At 42.8% G+C, this 25,439-nt stretch overlaps 1 protein-coding gene across 1 annotated transcript; it reads right to left on the bottom strand.

Annotated features, from left to right (window-relative positions):
* Positions 1 to 1,197: 1,197 nt before the first annotated feature.
* On the bottom strand, positions 1,198 to 24,609 carry LOC149071040 (uncharacterized). The gene is made up of 5 exons (XM_089248845.1): positions 23,094 to 24,609; positions 11,532 to 11,701; positions 3,317 to 3,601; positions 2,237 to 2,405; positions 1,198 to 2,109 (listed from the first exon to the last, which is right to left on the bottom strand). The coding sequence occupies exons 1-5, from the start codon at positions 23,724 to 23,726 to the stop codon at positions 1,573 to 1,575; spliced, it is 1,794 nt and encodes a 597-aa protein (XP_089104971.1). The 5' UTR covers positions 23,727 to 24,609; the 3' UTR covers positions 1,198 to 1,572.
* Between the last annotated feature and the right edge of the window lie 830 nt (positions 24,610 to 25,439).

Here is a 25,439-nt window from a genome sequence, read left to right as displayed (position 1 = left end):
CGTTTAAAACAGGTTTCCGTCTCATACAGTGTCCGTCTTGGACAGGTTTCACAGTATAAGGCTCGCACACTCGTAACCCAATGGAAACTCTTTCATTTTCAGCAGCTTATATAACCTGTTGATTCATTTTTGAATTTCATTTCTGAAACTAAACAATGTCCATTTTGATTGTTCAGAAAGGAACGATAGATTTTCACTCATTGTCTTTCCTTTTCATGGTGTTGCGACTCCCACTGCTTTCCAGCAGAGGGAGGCAGTAGTACAATGTGTATATGAGTATTTTTATTATTTCTTTTTTGTGTTTGAGTATATTACAGAAGCAGTACACTTCATGTAAGAAAGAAGTGAAGAAGGGCAGAGCGCGTCTTCTGCCACTATAGTGTCATAGCTGCCAAGTCTCCCGAATTTTAGCTTCTTCTCTCGACCTCCCGCAGAAAAGTTCTTAAATCTCCCGAATTTTTACGAAAATCACAAAAAATCCCTCTAATTGTCCTTAAAAATTCCCTACTTCATTTAAAAATAATCCCCACTTCTGAAAACAATCCCTAAGAATAGGGTGACCATATTTGCTCGAGAGAAATACGGGACGTTGGGATTCCAAATATGGGAAAATACGGGACATCGCCAATTATCGCCAAAAATGACGCCAAATCCGAACAAAGTTGCCAAATATTGGTGAAATTACGAAAAAACACAATGGCGGGAAATGAAGCATTACTACAAAAATTGCAGTGGATTAAAATGAGAATTCCACGCAAAACAAAACGTTCTCCAAGACAAATGTGGGAGATTAATATTCTCATTTATAGTTGTAATTATCACAATACAATTTATGAGTTGAAAAATAATTTCAATCTTTGACTTCAATAAAGAATAAAAATTCAAGTAGGCTTCGTGTAAAATACGGGACGACCAAAAATACAGAAAATACCGGGACTGTCCCGGGAAATACTGGACGTATGGTCACCCAACCTAAGAGGTTTTTTGTGGGGTGAAAAGTCTTTTGCATCTGCTTCTTTTTCCCCTTTCCGAGGCTAACGAGAGAGAAAGCTCTCCCGTCTAGAACCCCATTAAGACATGACGTCGTCTTAGATAAATGGAATCGCCCATCGTGACCTTTCATGACGTAGCCAGAGGCCAACTAAGCGTGGGTGCACACTACCTGCACTGCAAAAAATAAATTCGCAAGAAAGCGAATCCAAATAACTTTCTTTATTTCTCAATTCGCGCAAAATATACAAATGATCGAATCCATGACAGTATTGTTTAAAATTCATCAGTGCGTTTCAAATATAAAAATGAGATGTGAAGGATGGCGTCCCTGGTAGACTGAAGCGAACTGTCGTCTGCTGCTTCCTTGAGCAGACGATCAAAAAAAGTTCCCTCTAATTTCTTCTTTTTCTGTGGATTGAAGTCGAATTGAGTGAAAAATTACAACTTCGTGAATGACTGCATTGGCTAGTCTTGTTCCTGGTCCGTCGAGCATCTCCTGTTACAGAATATATGAGATAGTCACACCGTGGCACGTGATGTCAACAACGAGTCGTCCCTATTGGTTTGGTGGCAGTTTGCCTAACCCCTTGGCGGCCTGATCATCATCCGGGCACCACTGAGGGCCGCGTTCCCCTTCCAGTCGTACCAGAGCATGCCCTGCCAGTTCTCCCTCTTGTCCCCCGGCCGGAAGTACTCGCCGGTCAGGAAACCGAAGTAGCAGCCGTTGAACCACCATCCGCCCTTGTAGGTGGCGGCGCAGTTCTGCTCGAAGGCGTCGTTCTTCCGGTCGAAGGTGCTGAAAGGGTGGTTGTTGTGGTACCTGAGACCGTTGGACGCCGGCGTCGGGGCCTCGGTGGACGGGCCCAGGTGGAGGCGGTACCCGTTCTGCTCGTCCTCGACCGAAAACGGCGAGTAGGTCAGGTTGACGTTGTCTCCGTCGAATGCCTCGAGATAGACCCTGAGGACGGTGTTGTTGTCCTCGGCGGACAGGAGGTGGATGACGTCGTTGCCGAGCCAGAACTCACCCTCGACGTCACCGAAGCCGTTCTTGTAGCTCAGCCAGTTCTTGTGGAAGGTTGTCATCTTGTTGCCGTAGTCGCCTCGTCGCATTATGACCTAAATCGAAAGAAAAATAAGCTATTTTATTGAATCACAAATCATTGTGGCGCAATCCACTCTGATTGTGCCTCTTCGATAAGAACCGCAGACAAGCGGCTCAGCTGCCAGGTACTTGATGACTTACCGTCCATCCACCTCCATCAGTCGTCATGTCGCAGTAAACCCTCACGGCCCTCGTGTGATTAGGAAAGACGACGTAGACACCATCGCAGGTGGCTCCACCCCTCCTCAAGTCATTGCATGAAGACGGCGACTCGACGTTTCTGGTAGCTCTGGAACAGCTTTTCTCTTTCCTGAAATAGAAACGAGTGGTGTTTGGATCAAAACAAGGTCATCGGCACCTCATTAGGAATATTATAAAACTGTATACTAATCAGAGCGTCACAAACTGAATTGGTGACAAGCACAGTCAGTTAATCGTGTCCGTTGACGTATTTACAGGACAGCTACAGCCCAGGGCGACAAGTTCAGGGGTGGGGGGTAAATTTGAGGAATGAGTGGCCAAGAAAACTTTTAGAATGGGAGAAGGGCGGCAAAATTTTTATAACTATGCTCAGTAAATCAGCCCATGTCCAGACAGCTGGAGGCTAGGTCAGTGAATGACCAAAAAAGTGACCTAGACAATTTGAAAGCACGTGAGTGAGCAAAAGAGTGACTTAGAGCGTGTGCAAGCTTGTGAATGACCAAAAGAGCACCTAGAGTGTGTGCAAGCATGTGAATTACTAAAAGAGTGACCTAGAAAGTGTGAAAGCATGTGAATGACCAGGAGTATAAAAGCATCTGAATGTAGGAAAAACTGAACTAGTAAGCATGTGGATGACCAAAAGAGTGATCTAGAACTAGAAAGTATGAAAGCTTGTGATGACCAAAAGAATGGCCTAGAGCATGTGTAAATAATCAAAAGAGTGACCTAGAGCATGTGTAAATGATCAAAAGAACCATGTCGGTGAGCAGCTAAAAGAGTGACCTAGAGAGTGTGCAAGCATGTGAGTTGTAAGTGACCAAAACAGTATGCAAGCACACATGTGAGCGACTAAAAGAGTAACTTATAAAGTGCGTGAGCATGGGAGTGATCAAAAAAGGGGAGCCCAAGCTGTTTCTAGCACAGGGTGGTGAATTCGCGGAAACATGGTCAAGAAAATTATACTAGAATAGGAAAAAGGGGCGTCAAAAAACCGTAAATGCACCCCTGATCGTGTCTCACTTGTTATTCTTCTGTTTCGGCTTGTCGAGGTCTTGATCCCGCGGATCTGGAGCCGCGTCGAACTTTCTGGAGTCCCTGACGGACTCGGCGACGACGAGGTCGTCGCTCTCGACCACATTCGCCTGAGGACAGACCGTCCTCCGCCTGTCGTTGGTGAGGTTGGTCAGCTTGTCGTCGATCGTCCTCATGCCTTCGTGTATTTCGTGCTTGATCTCGTCGGTCGTGCGTCCCAGGCTCTTGATGATGGTGTCCAGGGTTCTGTTGTCGACGGCGACTCCGGCATCCCTGTGTCAAAGAAATTCGATTCGAGTCTCCATTACACACACTGCCGGCCATAAAAATTGCAACACTAATAGAGAGGAAACTTTTTCCGTTAGACTTAAAATATGCATTTACGCACACGGGAATAATAGAGAAAGCAAATGACTAGCAGCGCAGTACCGAATAAGCAGTGCCGTAACTAGGCAGGTGCAACCACACAGGGCCACACTTGGAAGGGGGGGGGGGTTAAATAAGCCATTCCGGGGCCTAAGAATGGGCCACTGTAGTTTCAATCCCAAAACTGGTACAGTAGAACCTCTCGATAACGGACACCCCCCCTCCCATGGGACGAAAAATGTTTTGCGCTAACGGTGAGTGTCCGCTATTGGGGAGGTACGACATACAATAGAACCTCGTGTATACGACTTCCACATTTTACTACGTTTGGTAAAGAAAGTTAGTTCCGCTAAATTTCACTGCATTTATCACTTTTTTACCGGCGATTATGTATAATTCCTCCTTATAAAGTTGGAAAGTCTGGAAATAAAGTAATCAGGTATTTAATTGACGGATTTTATCATATTTACCAATACGAGCTTGGGGGAATTATACATAATCACCGTTGATTATGATAAATTCTCGATTTATGAACAAAAATTCACAAATTTAGAGTTTGGAAAAAAAAAAATTAGTTCGCCTGACACATTTTGCTGTCCGCTAACGGGGAGTGAAATACATTAGAGCCCTATGCCACGGAACCGGGGATCCGAAAAGTGTCCGTTAACGGGAGGTTCCAGTGTACAGTAGGCTGACTCACATTTGCTCGAGAAAAATACGTGAAATTAGGTTTCGAAATACGGGAAAATACGGGGCAGTGCCAATTATTGCCAAAAATGATGCCAAAAGCAAGCAAAGTCGCCAACTCGTGTTAAAACATAGGCGGTGATAGACTCGGAAGTCTGGGGTGGGGCACGATGATGATGCCAATTCATATATGCATTAGATCGGTCGACTCCACCTTTGATGCTGGGGGCAATGCCCCCCCCCCCACACACGTCCCAATATCTCCAGCAATATGTCGAAATCCCAGAAAAGTCGCCAATCGGGAGCGAATGAAGCACCACTTCATTGCAGTGGACTAAAATAAGAACGTAACGAATATGTGAGAGGAATGTTCTTATTCGTAATCATAATTATCCTAGCATAATTTCTGAGTTGGGAAGGTAATTTTATTCGTTGATTTGAAGAAGAAAAATTAAAAGTAGTTGGCTTCATTAGAAATACGTGAGAAACCGGGACATTCTAGCAAAAAAGTCGGGACAGCTGTAAAAAACCGGGACTGTCCCTGGAAATACGGGACGTATGGTCACCCTACTATACAGGGTAGTTTTGTTTTGTTTTTTTGAACGCCTGATTTTCCGAAATTTTTTTTTCCCCATTATTATTAGGGTGACCATACGTCCCGTATTTCCCGGGACAGTCCCGGTATTTTCTGTGTTTTTGGCCGTCCCGACTTTTTAGCAAAAGTGTCCCGTTTTTCCCCTTATTTCACACGAAGCCTCCTTGAATTTTTATTCCTTATTGAAGTCAAAGATTGAAATTATTTTATGATAATTACAACTATATATGGGAATATTAATCTCCCATATTTGCCTTGGTAAACTTTTTTTTTTTCATTTTAATCCACTGTAATTTGCAGCAATGCATCATTTCCCGCCATTGTGATTTTTCCGTAATTTCAACAATATTTGGCAACTGTGTTTGGTGATAATTGGCGATGTCCCGTATTTAATATGGTCAGCCTAATTATTATTGTTATTTTTGATGTTTTGAGTTCACTTTTCATTTTCTATATCATTACATTGAGAATTTTGTGTTGTGCGTGTTTTTTATTTATTTTGTATTCTATTAGTATTGTTCCGGATGAAGTCTGTTACACAAGTACTTGAGATGGCAAAGAACGAAGCCAATTCGAAGGACGACACAGATTTATTCCACAGAACTGCTACTTACTTACATGCAGAGATTTTTGGCGAAACACGCTAAAAACAGAAAGCAACTTCTCTAAGGCAAAGCGCAAATTGAGCCGCGTGACACAAAGCAGGGCAGCGTTCTGTTTTGCAGCCAACGGAAATCAGAGGGACAGCGCAAATTGAGACACGATGTGACACTACGCTAAGCGCGTGTGCGCGCGCACTCGTTGGCGCTGCTATCGAGCCGCAGATTTTCGTGCCCCCGCGCGCACGATTCTTCGTATTCGGTAGGGGTTTTTTAAAAATTAAACCGTCATTTTGATAGAGTTCGTATTCTCTTATGAAAAATGTTGTGTAATATCAACGTTATTTACATGTATTATCAATTATTTTTATAATTATTTCCTGAATTATTTTCTTTCTTTCTGAGTTTTCATTAAATATTATTGTTCTTTCCAAGGTTTTGACTTTTCATTAGCTCTAAATTTTAATTCATTATGGAGTCATTTTTCCGAATTCATTATGGGATTCATTAATTTCGGAGTTCATTATGGGATTCATCAATTTCGGAATTCATTATGGGATTCATTAATTTCCATTGATACACGGAATTTTCACTAATTTTGTGATTCCAAATTTAAAAATTTGTCATTAATTCTGAATTTTCATTAATTTTTAGAGAAAAGAAATCCACTTTTGTTTTTTTTAATATCCTACGAAATATTTTACATTGAATTTCCGAATTCGGCTTTAATTCCGAATATTCATTAATTATATTTAATCGATCGATAGAGGAATAATTTTTCATTAAATCTGAAATTTAATTATTAATTTCACTAATTTTGGTGTTTTATTGATTTATTTTTCATAAATATGAATTTCCAGCAGTTTTGGAATTACACTGCTCAAAACAATTAGAGGAGCACATGGTTTTAGCAAAATTACGCAAAGATGTATACCGATAAGTAACATAAAACGAATCATCCATAATTTAAAGCCTAGCAGGAAACGGAAGAAGAAAACTTCATATGCAAATCAAAGTTCATGACGTCAAAAAGGAGATAAGGGCAGAAATCGGGATGTTGCAGAAACGTCTGTTTTACTGCCGTAACTGTGAAATTCGATTGCGCAGTAATTTTTTTTTTTTTGAGACAAGGTAACTTGAGGATGTCTCAACAACGTGATTTGCCGGAATCCATGGCATGGCGTGTTATAGGCAGACTGGAATCCGGGCAAACACAACGTAGTGTCGCGGACGCTGTTGGAGTCGCCAGAAGTGTTGTTGCAAGGCTGTGGAATCGATTCCAAGAAACAGGAAATGTTAGACGTCGACCAGGGCAAGGTCGGCAACGCGCCACCACAGCAACTGATGACCGGTATATACGGTTAACAGAACAGAGAATGCTACGCAGCTACACAGACGGTTGCTCTTGGCAACAGGACGAAGGGTGTCCAGCCAGACAGTACTTAATCGGCTTCATGAGGGAGGGCTCTATGCACGTAGGCCAATGGACTGCATTCCGTTGACCCCACGCCACCGTGCGGCCCGAAGAAGATGGGCTGCTGAACATCGAGATTGGGAGCAACATGATTGGAGCCAAGTGCTGTTTACAGACGAGTCCCGATTCAGTCTGGAGTGTGACACCCGACGTGTTCTGGTATGGAGGAACAGGGGCACTCGAAATAACCCCGCATTCGTTCGTGAAAGGTCACAATACAGACGAGCTGGTTGGATGGTATGGGGCGGAATCAGCACAGGCGGACGTACGGACCTGCATATCATTCGGAATGGCACTTTGACGGCCCGAAGGTATGCAGACGAGATACTGCGACCTCATGTCATCCCTTACGCTGGAACCATTGGAGATCCCTTTGTTTTCCAGGATGATAATGCCCGACCGCATAGAGCTCGTCTGGTGGAGAACATGCTTGAAGCTGAAACAATACAGCGTATGGAATGGCCAGCGTGCTCGCCTGACCTGAATCCAAACATGCTCGGACGACGCATTGCTGCGCGACCAAGGCCGCCTGTTACTGTCCGAGACTTGCAGATTGCACTTCTTGAGGAGTGGAACAGTATTCCTCAAAGTCTGATCGATAACCTCATCGCTTCCATGGCAAACAGGTGTGCAGCAGTCTTAGCTGTTCGAGGAGACCACACGCCCTATTAAAACTCATGCATCATGTCTAAACAGTACTTTTTCTATCGTTTACATGTAACCAAATTGTTGCCCTAAATCATCTTTTCATGTTTTTTCCATATTTTCAAAGAATTAAAGCTTAATTCCAAATTTTTTTACGTCTTTTTTCTGTATTGCGCATTGATACGCGTGTACTATCCATTGTATGCCAATACGTGGCTGTCTCGCACGGTTTTCTTCACTTTTTTTGCTTGCTCCCCTAATTGTTTTGAGCAGTGTATTTATTAATTTTAAATTGTGATCAATCGTTTCATTTGTTTTAACTTTTCACAAGTTCGAAATTTCATTCATTATGGGATTAATATCGGAATATTAATTCATTCCAATTTCTGTTAATTATATAATCTATTCTATAATATAAAATCACAAACAAGCTCGAAAAGGGCCTGTTGCTAAGCAACCGAGTGACGGAAGTCTGTTACGGAAGTCGGTTCGATTCATATATCGATATGTATATCGATATATGAATGATACCCATTATGAATGACCCCCCATATGAATACGATACCCATTTGACCCATCGGGACCATGTTATGTGCATGTACCAAGAGGCTCCTACATCCTACAGCAGAGCCCTTAGGCTGGAATTTAGATTTCGAGCCCCCAAACCAGCTTTTCAGGGGCCCCCTCTGTGATTAATTTATAGTGTGAAAAATCAAAAAGTGATAAGAATCGTTGTGACCCCTGTCAGCCCTTCCTTTGTGGGGGGGGGGAGGTCCATGCCGAGAGGTATTTATATGTATAATATACACACACAACAGCAGTGCTCCCAACACAGGGTCGGGGTACCCGGGGAAGATTTCACGTATAAGTAAAAAGTTTTCATTTCCAGGGGCCCTTGATGGATCTCATTGTTTTCTTGCTGCTTTAACGTTGAAAAATTTCGATAGCGGAAGCAAAAGATATATCCAGTCTGGGGCCCCACCAAAAGTATGCGAATTGGTGTCCCGGGTAATTGGTTGGGGGGCCCTGGATTTTATTCGTTGGTAAAACGAATACAAATGGAAATTTTTCATGGCACTCGCTCCGGGGGATGACCGACAAGCTTCCAAGTCGGGGGCCCCATGTTTACAGGTTTCATTTTGGGGGCCCTGGACGAATCTCATTCTTTTCTGTTGTAGAATTCGCAACAGCGGAAGCCCCAGATAAAGCCAGTCTGGGGTCCCACCAAAAGTATGCGAATTGGTGTCCCGGGTAATTGGTTGGGGGCCCTGGATTTTATTCGTTGGTAAAACGAATACAAATGGAAATTTTTCATGGCACTCGCTCCGGGGGATGACCGACAAGCTTCCAAGTCGGGGGCCCTATGTTTACAGGTTTCATTTTGGGGGCCCTGGATTTTATTCGTTGGTAAAACGAATACAAATGAAAATTTTTCATGGCACTCGCTCCGGGGGATGACCGACAAGCTTCCAAGTCGGGGGCCCTATGTTTACAGGTTTCATTTTGGGCGCCCTGGATTTTATTCGTTGGTAAAACGAATACAAATGAAAATTTTTCATGGCACTCGCACCGGGGGATGACCAACAAGCTTCCAAGTCGGGGGGTCCGACTTGGGGGGCATGTTTACAGGTTTGATTTTGGGGGCCCTGGATGAATCTCATTCTTTTCTGTTGTAGAATTTGCCACAGCCGAAACCCGAGATATAGCCAGTCTGGGTCCCCACTAAAAATCTGCGTATTGTGTCCCCGCTACTGGATGTGGGGCCCTGGATTTTATTCGTTGTAAAATTGATAAAAATGAAAAATTCTCACAGGGGGGTGTCCGACAAGCTTGCAGGTCAGGGCTTCATGGAAATGTTGGCAGGTTGTAATTCGGTGCCCCTGAATGTATCTCATTGATTTTTGTGGTTTAACATTGTAAAATTTGCAACACATCGGTAGCCCAAGATATATCCAGTGTGGGGCCCCACTGAAATTCAGCGAATTGAATCTGGGGACCCCCATGGGGAAGTTTTCTGGGGATACTTGATGAATCTCATTTGTTTTTTGTTGCTTTATTATTATTTTCATTAAAATTCGCTTCTTCAGTAGGCTGGTGCTTTCACACGTCCCTTTCCCCTTTTCCTTAGCACGCTGATGAAGTGGGACGAAATAAACAAGATATGTCCGGGAGAGAAGTGGGGGGGGGGGGGTTGGCCGCCAAAGGCGGCAGGGGGGCAGAGCCCCCCTAGTAATCTAATAATTAAGTTTATTGTTTGATTCATTCTAAATTTTGAATTTTATATTTTCATCAATTTTCGTAAGCCCTGAATTTTCATTAAAATTTTTTATCCCTCCTAAATTTTTCTTAATTTTTATCCATTTTCAATTTTGATTAATTAATGTAAAGTTTTCACTTATTTCTTTTTAATTAATGTTATGTCTTCATTAATGTCAACTTTAATGACCGGGATCCGGGAGCCTCCCAAATGACAAGGTTCCAGTCCCCCGAAATCGTTTCCTTTCGAAAACGCTCGTGCACTGGGAACGCGTTCCAATATGCGCATCCCCTCGCTATGCGTGGGGCGTGTTGACGTCATCGCACTCGGGTCCCGCCCACTCGCGAACGCTGCACGCGACTCAATTTGCGCTTTTTAGGCTAACACACGTCGTTGTTCAAGAAAAACTCAACTTCAACGTCTGGATGGCACTACTATATACGAAAAAGAAACACTAAAGAGCAATCCCCCACGATTCTCGCGAGATCTTTGCAATTTTCTTGGCGCTGTGTCATCGCCAAATCACCGGCGGGGCTGTTGTCAAGTTCGTCGTTTATTTGGCGAGATTTACTGAGAAATGCAGACACAAGCGAATTCCGGCTAAATTTCCCGACTAGCACATGTGATTATGCATTTTAATTGAGGCACCAGTACGCTGACCATATTTGTTCGAGGAAAATACGTGAAATTGGGCTTCGAAATACGGGAAAATACGGACACTGCCAATATTCGCCAAAAATGATGCGAAAAGATGGGAAAGTCGCCAGCTCGTGCTAAAATCTTAGGGAAAAGTCGCCAATCGAGAAAAATGAAGCGCCACTTCAAATTTCAGTGAATTAAAAGGAAGAAGCATGACAAATATATATATATATGTGAAATAAATATTCTTATTTGTAGTAGTAATATCGTAAGGTAATTTTGGAGTTGGGAAGATAATTTTAATTGTTGATTTGAAAAATAAAACCTGTGCCGGGGGTTGGGGTTTAGGGTGTGTGTGTGTGTGGGGGGGGGGGGGGTGGCTGTGCTGTTTGTGGTTTGGTGGGGGGTGCCCCACGAGAGCTTTTTTTCCCGGCCGGTATGCCGGTCTGAGTTCTTTCCGGCGCTCCCACGACCTGACGACGAATGAGCTGTAGCGACAGGGCGCCTGGGCGCGCTCGGTTTTAAACTAAACTAAACCGGGACATTTTAGCAAACACCGGGACTGTCCCGACTTTTTTTTTCCTGCAAAAAATGCCCAGTTTTTCACGTATTTTGAACGAGGCCAATTTGGGGTTTATTCTTCACCTTATCGGCACCAGCTATGTGTAGAGATAACAATTCCGTTGAAAATAATGTGTCTCATACCGGTGTTTACTTCAAAATATAGAACACTGGTTGTGCAGCACTAACGAGGACAAGAAACAAGCACAACTCTAACGTAAATTCGTTATGGCCACGTGTTCACGCGCACGTTTCGGAGAATTCACCGATTCGTTAGGAATTCCTCAGAGGAATGCGCACGGGGTGCATGTTCGATCGAGATGCACAGTCGTATCGGTGAAACAAAGTAGAACAAAGGAAGAAGAAAAGAGTATACTCACTTGTTAGGGTTATTCCTGGTGGGATAAGACCTCTTGTTGGTATTGGATTGCTGCTTGGGAGGCTGTTCGTACTCGTAGTCGTCGTTGGACGATCCGCAGTCACCGATGCCACCGGCTGCGATTTTCAGACTTGTTATTTCGGATCGGATTTCATTGGACAATACACTCATCTGCCAGAAGGAAGAACGGGAAGGGGGGGGGGTTTGAAATGAACATGCATATCACACATATGGCAACAGATCGGCAAAAATGCAACATTACTTCAATTGAATCTCCATACTCTTGAAGTCTGTGAAAGTAGGCCTCAATATATTTCGCTATGTACAGTCGACGCCACTCATAAGAACCACGGATAATGTTATCACTCGAGTTTTGTTATCATTTTTGCAAAGTACGGAACGGGCCAATACAGTCGAATCCCGTTTTAACGAATACCGTTACAGTGAAATTCTCGTTTTAACGGAAATTTTCTATTCCCTCAAATAAGTTTACATAGGAACAATGCTAGGTAACCTGGAATTCTTTTATAACGAAATTTCGTTTTAACGAAGTGATTCATTCCGCCGGTCTCTTGGCGTTCGTTATAACGGGATTCGACTGTATCTTAACCTAGGGGGGAAAATTCGTTTTTGTTATCGGGACTTCGCGCGGATAATGTAATCGTTCTTTTTTTTTCCTTCGGAAGATGTTTTTTGCGCATTCTGAAGCTCTTAAGGTTCAACAAAACTCATTCCCCCCCCCCCCCCTGCATGTTATCGTTATCAGGTTGCAAGATTATGCAGAAGGCTAGGAGGTATTCCCCCCCCCCCTCTCTCTTGACAAGCAATTCCGTAGTTAATGCTGTAATCAATTCGTAGTATTCACTGTGATTCGTGTACGTGGGGAGCCGCATTTGCAATGGATTTCTTATAGTGAAGGCAAATTTATGACGGGAAAAAAAACGCTTTCGCTCAGTTCTTGATCAGTTTCTTTCAGTTGATCAGATTCAAATTTCTTCTTTTTTTCCGGAAGTCTTTCTTCAAGGGATCTGTGGGAAACGAATAGTATGTGAAAATTCATGATATACATTAGATAGTTCCATTAAGGGTGCGTCCGTAGTGAACTGCTTCTCGCTTTTTATCGCGGCGGGCGAAAGAAGATCGTGAAAACTTATCGGGGTGGAGGGGTGGGGGTTCATAGTGCACCCGCCTACATGCTTTTACCGGCTCAAACCGCTTTTACAGGAATGAATTGTTATTTCTTCTTCTCGCTTGAACCGCTTAACACGCCCGGTGTGAGTTTGCTGTTATCTTCCGACTGTGCCCATTGTTGTTCTCTCTTGTTTATAAAAACAAGAGAGAACCGCCCCCCCCCCGACATTTATGACCCTGCCCTGACCGTATTAATGACCAAGTGAGTTAACCTATGTGTGATCAAGTGAGTTTGGCATTTGCCTCCTGGCATTTCACTTGCCCTGACCATATGAATGACCACATGAGTGACCAAGTGCGTGACCGTTCGAGAGACCAGGAGCATGACCGTATGAGTGATCATGTGAGTAACCAACTGAGCGACACTAAATGCGTTGGACATTAAGCCTCGGATATTTCACACTCCACATTTCACCCCTTGTGTAAATATTATGTGAATATGCTGCAAAAATGTGAAACAATGCATATAATGTTTTTAATAACCATCATTTGGTCATTCACTCAACTATACGGTCACTCATATACTCAAACGGTCACTCACTTAGTCCTTCATTATCACTCACTCTGGTAATCATATGGTTATTCCCTTGGTCACTCATATGGCCAATCACTTGGTTCCTCAAATAGTTACTCACTCGGTTGATCATTTGATTACTCACTTGGTCACCCATGCTGTCAATCACTTAGTTCCTCATATGGTCACTCATTCGGTTAATAATGAGCTCACTCATACAGTCACTCCATTGGTCTCTCACTCACACGGTCAATCATTAGCTCACTCATTCTCACTCACGCGATCAATCATACGGTCACTCCCTTGGTCATTTATACGGCCACTCACTCACTTATAAAGCCAGTCACACATTCACTTGGTTATTCATACAGTCACCCGGTCATTTATACTATCACTCACTCGCTCATACAGTCAATCGCACACTAACTTGGTAACTGGTAACTCATACAGTCGTTCACTTGGTCATTTATACGGTCACCCACTCATACAGTCACTCCCCTCACTCATACGGTCACTCACCCACTTATATAGTCACTTACCTAATCACTTAGTCATTCACACAGTATGTCAACTATACGGTCTTCAGGGCAGGCGTGAAATTCCGGGGTAATTTCTGGGGGCAAAATTTCCAGATGCCATTTCTACACGGGCATTTATTTGCCCAGGACCCCATGAAGTCGATGTCGGGCCCCGAAGGCGAGTCCTATTCATTTCATACGCGTTCGTCATTCTTTCAGGTTTAATTGTATGTATGATTAATATTGCCGGTTATCAACAAAATACATGATAGATCCTCACGTGATGGTGTCAGCTGATCGCGCAGGCGGTGCACTGTAATTACCACCACCAGCTAGAATCGCGCGGGATACTTTCGCTTTCCGCAACTGCCGCGGTTTATGCGATAAAGCGAGAAGCGGTTCACTTATGGACGTATAGGCTCCTTAAAACAATGGCTTAATGACAAAATTTTAGCGCAAAGGAAACTAAAGTCCCGTTTTCGAACAAAAAGAAAAGGAAAGATTTTTTTAAACATTTTGCAACTACTAATTATATGGGAACGTAAAACATACCTGTCCCGTTTGACCAATTACCCGTTTACCATACGTCCCTTCCGACCAAACGGGACGTATGGGGATCGTACTTGCGAACGGGACGTTTTCGGATATAGCTATCATTCGGTCACTGTCATCAGAAATTACCTAGTCCCGATGCGATCGCATTAAGCGGCGTCGACTGTATTAAAAGACACTACCCAGTTAGCGGACTATAAACTCTCGGTTCCATAGTGTCCGTTAGAGAGAGAGAGATTCCACTGTACACACATAAATTACAGTTAAACCCTGTTGATAGTCACTCTTGGGAGAGCAAACATATGACTTAATAAGTGACTCGTTAAACAGAGTAAGCCATAGATGTGCCAATTCCTGCCTGAGGACAATTGGGACTTCCAAAAAAGTGACCTGGTAAGTGGAAGGACGTGTTAACCAGGTGACGCACTAACGAGGTTTGACTGTACTTAATCAATGAAAAAAAATAATAAAAGAATTAATCAACATTTTAACCGGCATTGACGAGATATCTCGCCTCCTTAAAAAAAAAAAAAATCTTATTTTCAGTGTTGATAAGCGCAGACATTTTGTAAAGTTGATTTCTCAATGGAACACTTTTCCCTATACCCTTTTGCTGGGGGGTCTCTCGGAGTTCGTTATAACGGGATTCGACTGTACAAACAATTGTCACCAAAGAAAGCATGGTCTAACGTGAAGCGCTAGCGCGTTCCGAAAGGGCCGCTCCGCAAACGTTAAAACGGCATTCCTTTTGAAATTTATCGGGAGAACAAGAACACCCCCCCCCCCCCTGCTTTGCAAATGTAACCTGGGGAAGAAGAAGAAGAAACCGTATGCAAATCTGCGCCAACAGTGAATAAAAGGCGCGGACGCCAGCCCTGTGAAGTTATTCCAGCGCGTAACCGTTCTAACAATTGTAATTTACGGGATAATGGCCCACTTTAGTAATACGGAAAAAGTCAGACACGCATTTCATTTACGGATCAGCAAACGGAAGTACCGCAGAGGCAGCACGAATGCACGGTGAGCGTGTTCTCCCAATCCGTAAACACTTGCGCGCTCGCATCGTCAGCTGTGCGAAACGGTATCGTTTCTTGCTTCCCGGACTGATGCAGGTCGTAAAAGGACCGCCACAACAGCAGGTGTGGAAGATGAGATTTTGGAGATGGTGGCAGATCAGCCAACTACAAGCACACGAGCTGTGGGCCGTAGCCATGGTGCGCCACAATCCACGACATGGCGGATGCTGAAGGGTGTGAGGTTGCCTACCATACCATTTTCAACGAGTTCGAGCATTGAATGAAGAAGATTATGATCGTCGCGTAGACTTCGCTCCGCTGACTCCTACAGCGGCAAGGGCGTAGCGGCGAGGGGGGGGGGACTTGGGGGTCTGGTCCCCCCCCCCTCCGAAATGTGAGAAAATGACCGAAAAAGGGGAAAAAGATGGCCAAATCCATTGTTCTGTCACTTTGGTCCCCCCCCCCGAACGAAATTTCTAGCTACGCCCCTGTACAGCGGAGTGCATGAGCACGCCCAGATTTTGCGGCAACTGTTTTCTCCGATGAATGAATACTCTTTCGCACGAGATGGTGCATTTAATACCCACAATAAACATGTCTGGGCGTATGCAAATCCACATACGCGTCGGCGACGCTTCTCCATCAATGTTTGGGCAGGAATCATCGGCGACCACCTAACAGGACCGTATCTTCTGCCGGAACGCCTTTTGTGGAGGGCAAATGCCGGACGTTTCTGCAAGAGGGGGTGCCAGACTTGCTGGAGGATGTTCCAACCCAACTGCGGCGTATGTGGTTCCAGCGCGATGGAGTTCCAGCCGATTTTGGGTGGGAGGTACGGCACCATCTGGAAGTCACTTTTCCACACCGATGGATCGGGCGAGGTGGTCCTGTAGCTTGGCCACTACGATCGCTCGATACGTCGTTCCTTGATTTATTTTTGTGGGGTGACCGGGGGGAGGGGCAGCTGAAGAAACTCTGGTGTATGAGTTGACTGTGAAGAGGGCCTTCCTAATCGCAAGACTTTCGGCTGTGCTGCTGGAGAGAGGTTCGCGATATGCCTGGAATATTCCAAAGCAGCGTTTCTCAACCTTTTTCAGTCAAAGGACCAGTAAAATTTCTGAAACAATTCCACGGACAATTGGTGTCCCGTATTACGGGACATTCCTGTATTTTTTTTGGTGCGGCTGACTTTTTTTTTTTGTCCCGTTTGTTCAAAGCCACTTATTTGAATTTGTAATAAAATTGTGAATAAACAGCATTCTTATGACGTTATAATACAGTCGAATACCGTTATAACGAACTCCACGAGACCGGAGAAATCTCTTCGTTATAACGAAATTTCGTTATAAAGGAATTCTAGGTTTTTGCATTGTTCCTATGTAAACCTATCTGGAGGATTCAGAAAAGTGTTCGTTAAAACGAGATTTTCGCTATAACGGTATTCATTAAAACGGGATTCGACTGTATTCACAACTTTATATAATTGCTATAATATTCCCAATATTAATATAACGTTATTTATAACGTTAATATTAGGATATAATTAGCTATAAATATTCACCTCACATATTTGTCAGGTTCAACGTTTTTTTTAGCAATTTTGACAACAATTGATGATTTTTCTGATTTATTGCAACGTTTTCGAAGACGGTTGGCAATGTCCCATATTTTACAGTATTCGAGATCCCGGTTCCACATATTTTTCAGCACTTAAATATGGCACCTGAAAGTGTTTTTCATTATAAATACGATTTTGTTTACATTTATTCCCCCCCCCCTCATCAATTTTAGCATTAACTAGCAAATTTGTCGTAAATTGCGTTTTTATTTGACACAATTACGCGTTCGCCAATCCCTCCTTCGCCGCTGTTCTTCTTGCATCACCGTTGGCGGTGGCTCCTTTGAGAAATTATTGTAAATTATTCATTAAAATTGCTATTTCTTTTATTCTTGTGTTTCTCCTCGTACCCTCGGTTTTACTATGTTGCACCCTGTAGCACGTTTGTATTTCATTATAGACCATGCATTCTTTGATGGAAATTGTTTGTTTTTGTGTGTACTACTACCTGTTAAAGTTTTCCTCCCATCTTTTCTGAATCACCCTGTACATGTCATAGACCTCTCTATGAAGTAATTATTTATCCCGCGGGGGGGGGGGGGATGTACGCATTCTTCAGCTCTGTAAATGCAAATTTGAATTTAAAACAATCGCAGTGCTTTTCACGTCAGCACAAATAAAAGTAAACAAAATATCATGTCGTCTGCTAAAATGTCACCCATTTTGTCGCAGATGATTTTTTGCATCTCTTTTCCGCTTTCGTTCGTGCGTCTCTTTCCGAATCAAGCTCAAGTAACTACGATGGAAGACAAATGAAATAAAAGTTTCAGAACTCATCGCCATCGTCTGCTATATTGACATGCCTATCCCTATCAAAATAAGGCTGACCAAATTTTAAATTTCATCGAGACAAGAACGGGACATCAAGCTAATCATCACTAATTGTTGGTCACTAATTGGGACTGGTTGAATCACAAACTCGGTTATAACGACCTCGCTTGTAACACCACCTCTGCTATAACGTCAGTTCTGGCTGCTCAGGCTGATTCCCATGGAGAATAATGTTAACCATTGGCGTGGACCCCCCCCCCAAACCTCACGCCTATTATAGTGTTATTTTGCAGGAAAAAAACGTAAACACTCTTCCTTCCACTCGAGAAAATTCTTGCGTGCGCCTGTGATGTTAATGCATCTTGCTTACAGCGTTGTTTACAACTTAAAACATACTGTTTCGAAAACGAAACTATTGTATACCCACGCTGAATTGGCCTCTGGTTACGTCATGAAACGTCACGCGATGGGCGATTCCATTTATCTTCTTTCGGTAAAAAGGTAGTACGGGAAAAGGAGCAGGTTGTTTTCCGTTGGCGTCTCTTGCGCTATTTCTCCCCCGTTTCCCCTCCTTCGAAAATGAACCGTCCCTTCGCGTGTCAAGGTCAGAGGCCAACTCAGTATGGGCATACAATACCTCGGATATAACGACAATATTTTCATCGATTTCACTTCCGTTTTTATGACGTTTTCTTAAGAAATTCTCAGAATTGGAGCTCATCACACTAGGAAATGTTTGATTGTGGTGATATTGATACCTACGTTAAGAAAACGATTTATTACATGTTTAACACTCCGAATCGCTCATTGTCACGTCCAATTTAAGGGAAATTCCAAGATATAACTATATTCGTTTTTTTCAGAGATATGTCCCGTTTTTTCCCCTGTTAGTTTTTCAACGGAGCTGGCTTTACCCTCCACGTACAGGCTTTTGGCAGCAAATTTGGATGATCTGTACTTCAAACGTACCGGCGATAAATCTCAAAACTGGTTTCCTTGTTTACACGTTAGAAAAAAGGATGGGTGTTGTAGATTTTTCTCTCTTGTGATCGACCCCATCCATCGTCCTACCCTACGTGTTCTTTATCTGCATGTCGACGGTCCTGTATTACGCGATTCATGCTACGCATTTGTATATTACCCCTTTCTCTCTTTTTGATTTTCTGTCTCATATCATGTTCAGGGAATGTTTACTGGTGAAGGGTGGAGACTCGTCCGACCGGATCACCGGCAGGAATTTTCACCAACACAACCATGACCTTAGGGACACTGAGCCAAAATCACTTCGGTGATGGAGCCTCTGTTTGGTTTACTCTGTTTTTACCTACCTCCCCTTCTGACTCATGTGTACAGTAGAAAAATGCATTATATGAGGGGGGGGGGAATATCACTATGAAAAAATGGGGGGAAAAACCTTCCGTTTTTTGGGGACAACAAAGCTTCACGATGGTGAGAAAAGAGGAAAAAAAACAGAGATAGTTGGAATGTTTTTCTTACATTTGCGTTGGGCCGAGATATCTCGTCCCTGATCGTTACAGTAAAATCGTCAAAAGCGATCAATAAATGAAATGCCAAAAAGTCAGAGGAACTTCCTTAAAAAGAAGCAAACTATGTATAAAAATGTTCAGCAGTTGAATCGCAATGTACTCCCACTCTCTGAAAAAAAGTTCCAAGAAATTTTTGGGTTGAGATTTGGGACGTTGACCTCAGTCTTATTACAATAAATCTTCGATGAAATGAAAGACCTTTCCTCACACACACAACGCTCATTCGGGATTTCATAATATGGACTACACTAGGCTGACCATATTTTCCCGAGAAGAATACAGGAAAATACGAGATATCGCCAGCTGCCGCCAAAATGGTGCCAAAGGTAAGCAAAATCAATAATTTTTTTTTTGCTGAAATCGCCATAAAATCATGAATGGCGGTTAAATAAAAAATAATAAGAGGAGATAGTTTTGAGGTCCTTGATTTGAATGAAAAATAAAAATTCAAGTTGGCTTCGTTGCAAAAAACGGGACATTTTTGCAAAAGGGACCAGATTGGCCAAGATTGACGCCCATGGTCAATCTTAGAAATTGAAGAATTACGGGTCATATGATTACCCGAAACGAGTTTCCCCCCCCCCCTCTTCAGAAATTTTTTTTCCTCATCGTGACCCTCCATCCCTCAAGCCAACCCAGAATTCTAAAGGAAACCAATATGCTATGTGGCCCTTCTATCGCCCTCCCTCCGGAATGTTCTATTCCCCCCTCCCCCAGGGGGATGATATTACCCACTTTAGGAAAACACTATCTTAAACTATTCGAATACGAAGCTCAAATAACACCTGTTTTGCGTTTCTCTGTGTGGTCTAATCATAGCAAAAATTAAATTTCAATTTCATTTCGTTGATTTTGCTGTGGGGGGGGGGGGGATACACATTCGCCACAATGACCATGTTTCTTGGAGACATTGAAAATACGGGACATTGATATTTTTAATGAGAGAAAACTAAAATATTACTGATAGCTGCCAAAAAAAGGTACTAATAAGCAACCTGACCATATTTCTTCGAGAAAAAGTACAGAAATTAGAATCCTATATACAGTACGGGACATCTCTAATTTTAGGCAGATAAAAAAAAAGCGCCAATAATAGTAGAGCAAAACATTAAAAATTGCCAATTTATCGATAAAATTGCTGAAAAATTACCAATCGATGGGAACATAAATGAATACTGCAAAATTGAAAAGAACTAAAGTATATTCACAATGCAATTTTGCAAGTTATAATTAGACTGACCATATTTCCTCGAGAGAAATACGGGACATCGCCGATTATCGCCAAAAATGACGCCAAAACCGAACAAAGTCGCCAAATATTGTTGAAATAATGGAGAAATCACAATGGCGGGAAATGCAGCATTACTGCTAATTGCAGTGGATTAAAATGAATTCCACGAAAAAAAAATTTCATTAAGACAAATGTAGGAGATTCATATACTCATTTATAGTTGTAGTTATCATAATATAATTTATAAGCTGAAAATAATTTCAATCTTTGACTTCAATAAAGAATAAATATTCAAGTAGGCTTCGTGCAAAATACGGAAAAACCGGGACACTTTTGCTAAAAAGTCGGGACAGCCAAAAAAACAGAAAATACCGGGACTATCCCGGGAAATACGGGACGTATGGTCACTCTAGTTATAATCATTGTACTTAAGTTATAATCATTGTACTTACCCAAGATCTCAGTTAAAGATCACATGATTTCAAGTACCGTTATTTTCTGCGTATAATTCGCAGATTATAATGTACGTTAAAAACATCTGTATGATATTAGTATGGGTCCTTATATGATAGGATATGCCAGGGGCGTAGCCAGAAATTTCGTTCGGGGGGGGGGGGACCAAAGTGACAGAACAATGGATTTGGCCATCTTTTTCCCTTTTTTCGGTCATTTTCTCACATTTCGGGGGGGGGACCAGACCCCTAAGTCCCCCCCCCCCTGGCTACGCCATTGGGATATGCCCTTGCATATCATCTGTAGTTCTTGGGGGCCGTTCAAGTATTACGTAAGCAAATTTTTAGCCATTTTTTGACCCCCCTTCCCCCGTCAGCAAAATTTCATCATCAGCTCTGCCCCTCTGAATCTTAACTCATATTTCCATAAAGGGTGGTTGATGACGTAAGCATTATCCACCCCCCCCCCCTTGTTATCAAAAGTCAGCAAATCGGGAAACCCCCCATCAATAATGACGTAATACTTGAACGGCCCCTAATGATAAATCGCATAAACACCCTTGGCCAGCGGACCAGATATGGCCCTGGGGGTTATCTGATGCGGCCTGCCCTCTTCAAACCTAATTTTGTAAAAATGAACTAAGCGGCACATTTACAGATCGCTTAAGTGTCCCGTGGTGAAATTCCAGAACATTTAAGCGGCCCGTGGCATATTTTCAGATCACTTAAATGACCCGAGGACATAGTTCCAGAACACTTAAGTGATCCGTGACACATTTAGAGATCCCTTGAGTGACATGTGATGTAGTTTTAGAGCACTTAACTGGCCCCCCAGTGCGGTTCTACATCACTCAAATTACCCGCGGCACATTCTCAGATTATTTAAGTGATGCGTGGCACAGTTCCAGAGCACTTAAGCGGCCCGGGCACATTTCCAAAGCACTTGGATCCGCGAAACATTGAGATCACTAAAGTGGTTCTGTAGGGCACTTATCAATAGGGGGATGTTCTTTCAATATCCCACAAACTATCGAAAGGTTTTTCTAGTCTTTGGCGCACCGAGTAAGATGCCATTAAAAATATTTCATATTTTCATTAAAGGTGGTTGATGACGTAAGCATTATCTAAACCCCCCGCGTCATCAAAAGTCAGCAAATCGGAAACCCCTCAAATCGATGATGACGTAATACTTGAACGGCCCCTTATGTGAGAGGTTGGAATAGAGCAAGGAATGTAGTACATACCTCGAAAAATGAATTCGTGAGAATAATTTTTTTAAGATTTATAGATGGCATATGAAAAAAATCGAATTTTTTTTCAATATAAGAAAGACTATACATAACAACCCCTTCTATCCATATATTTCATTATTGATAGATGAAATTTGCATACAACGGTTTCTCTCCTCAAAGCAGTGAAATTCGCATCTGCGGATTATAATTCGCCAGTGCCGTCTCTGATTTTACGCAGAAAATTACGAAAAGGTTCGTTAAAAAAAAAGAAGACATTCCTTAAAAAAAGTCAGGACGGCCAAAGAAACAGGAATGCCTCGTAAAAAAGCGAATCATTTGGCCATCCTTAGGTTGACCATATATCCTTGAAATAACTACGGGACATTGGGATTCCAAAATACAGGAAAATATGGGACGTCACCAGTTATCGCCAGAAATGATGCCAGGAGTAAGCAAATTTGCTAACCGTTGCCGGAATCACTGAAAAATCGCTAATGGCGGGAAAATGAAGCAGATTTGCAAATTGCAGTATGAAGAATTCATTGTAATCCACTGCAATTCGCAGTAGTGTGAATTGCAGTGGATTGGAATGAATTCTTCGAAGCAAAACGTTTAAAAAAAAATTTCTATTCATAGCCGTAATTATCATAATGCAATTTAGGAGTTGGTAAGGCAATTTCAGCCATTGATTTCGGTAAAGAATAAAAATTCAAGTTGGCTTCGTTGAAAATAGGGACATTTTTTTTTAAACAAAAAGTCGGGATGGTGAAACTTCGGGAATATACCGGTAAACGCGGGACGCATAGTCATCGCCATCTTACATATAACGTGGAATTTCTGAATTTCTTGAAACATTGGGGTGGTTCGAGGCTAAAAATTCGAAAATATATTTGAAAAACGAAAGAGAAAATGAGTTCTCACCTGCTCTTTGATCTTCCTTTCGAGTTCGTCGAGGTTCTCGATGATGAATAATCCGGGATTCGACATTGATTCAAACGACCCTCCGGAACTCCTGCTGCCGAAGTTGGTCTTGATGTCCTTGTTCATCTCATACAGCGACGTGATGACGTTCATCATCTTCTGCAGCTTCTTGTTCATGTCGGACTGAAGCTGGGACGTCATCCTCTCGACGGCGGCAATTTTACCGAAATCCGCATTTTCGAAACCGGAGGCAATCTTCGCTGCCAATTTCTCCAGCCGTTCCAACCTGCTGTCTATATTGTCCAACCTATCCGAGGAGGCATCGAGGCCAGATTCGGAAAACGAGGAGCTGCGACCGCCGTCGGAAATCCTCGGCAACGCCATTTCGTTGTTGCCACTTTCCAGCAAGGAGAGCACTCCGTCCAACTTCTTGTTGATTTTGTCAACCGAGGCGTCCAGGTGGACGATGCCTGTTATTTCCCGGAGTCGGTCTTCCTTGCCGAGTTTCTCTTCGATGCGTTGCACCACGGTCAGTATGTCCTTGATCGCCTGGCGGCTGGCTTCGCTGCTCCCGAACACCAACACGAGAACGGTCAGGAGACTGAAAAACTTGACACAATCACGACTGAACATGATTTATCCTTGAATCAAGCTTTCCTAAAATGACACGTATGTGTGAGAAAGCACAGACTGTTTATATTCTTTCAAGAAGCGATGAGGACCATCGATTGTCGACGGTTTCGGAAGTCACACCGATTTTATATCGTTGAGATTTGAAGTTTTACACGAACGGTTATGATTCGTCAAGAAGATCTAAAGTTGCAACAATCGTTTTCTGACGCCGAAATCGAAAGTCATAACGGTTTTCATTCGTCTAGATCCAGAGCTGCGACAACTTTTTCTCAGTAGTTGAGATCGAAAGTTACAAGGGTTTTCCAGTCAACAAAATCCAAAGGCACCGAAGTCGTTCGTCGTCAGCGGGAAACAGCAAAATGGCGCGTGTATGAATATATGAACGTATATACGCAGCAAAAAACTTCTCTCTTCCGTCAAACTTTTCCCTCAAATGGAGCACCAGCAACGTTCCGAGTAAATGCCGCGGCGTCGTATTTGACGCCTTTTCCAAGAAATCAACAACAACGAAATGTAATCCTGTGGCTTGACAAGTCAGCTCGAAAATAACATTAAAAGAATGAAGAAGAAGGAAAGAAAAAAAAATGCCACGCCGTCTGCGCCATCGTCGTCAACCCCCTACTACTGATTACTTCTTCGGGCTTGAAGAGAGATTACGACGGCCGATGACTAAAGGGGAACAGTCACTCCTTTGTTATAACGGCGATCCTTAATTGATGACGCGTCCGTCGGGGCCAACTCTGTCTTCGAAGAATGAGATTTCACCCGCTCTGGCATTCCTCCAGCAAATCCTGCCGTGGATGTTTATCTGTCTTTGATGAGAGAAGGCTTGTTGTGGGGTCGCCTATGGCATAGTTTCGCGAGTTCCGACGAATACCACGCTATCACATGTCATCTTCGTCAAGTTCAAAGGCCATGTGATGGGGAGAAGTAAAGGATTTGGCACAAGGAGGGGGAATGTCTTTTTCTTATCTGGAAATGTCCATGTTTTTTCTTGAGGGATACTGATAACAAACATACTTATAGTTGTTGTCTGTACTCCCCGTCCCCGTCCCCCACTTGAGATGTGACACCCACACGCATTTGAATGACAAGCCTCGGTCTTTCTTTCTTCCGTGAAAAGAGAGCAATATGTTATCTACTTATTATAAACTCGAGCAAATGTCGGCGAAGCTCTTCTTGGGGGATTACCGTGCGTTTGTCATTCTGCCAATTAGTCCGCGAATGTTGTTGATTGTTGTTTCCGACGTTTTTCTGGTGGAAATCTTACTTGCTCTTTCCTGTTGCAACATTATAATGAACGGAAATTCTGTGAAGATACTTCCTGGATCAATGGGTCTTAAACCAGGAGTGCGGGAAAAGCGTTTTTGGGGTGCGAGATGGAGAAACAAAATTGAATCATGCTGATTGATTATTAGGGAAAATTCAATTTTTCTATTCAAAAATACGAATCATACCTAGTACACTTTGACACCTCATTTTTTTAGCTTTCAATCGCAGAAATGTGTAGTGTATGAATGATGATAATTTAGTGCAAAATTATTTCATTTTCAAATGCGAGCCCCAGCCCCTGTATTCAAATGAGATATTTCAAAACCCTAATTTTTTTTTAGAACAATTTATGCGAACTCAGTTGAAGCCATTTCCAAAACTACGGAAGACGGCTTTTCAACCACTTCTACCATTCGCTACCCAGTACCGTGTTGTTAACGC

This window comes from Pholcus phalangioides, unplaced genomic scaffold, assembly GCF_987345545.1.
Source record: "Pholcus phalangioides strain wild (caught in Gottingen) unplaced genomic scaffold, Ppha-v1.0 ptg000020l_1, whole genome shotgun sequence".
In the NCBI taxonomy this organism is placed as follows: domain Eukaryota; kingdom Metazoa; phylum Arthropoda; class Arachnida; order Araneae; family Pholcidae; genus Pholcus; species Pholcus phalangioides.
This window is presented reverse-complemented; position numbering and strand designations above follow the sequence as displayed.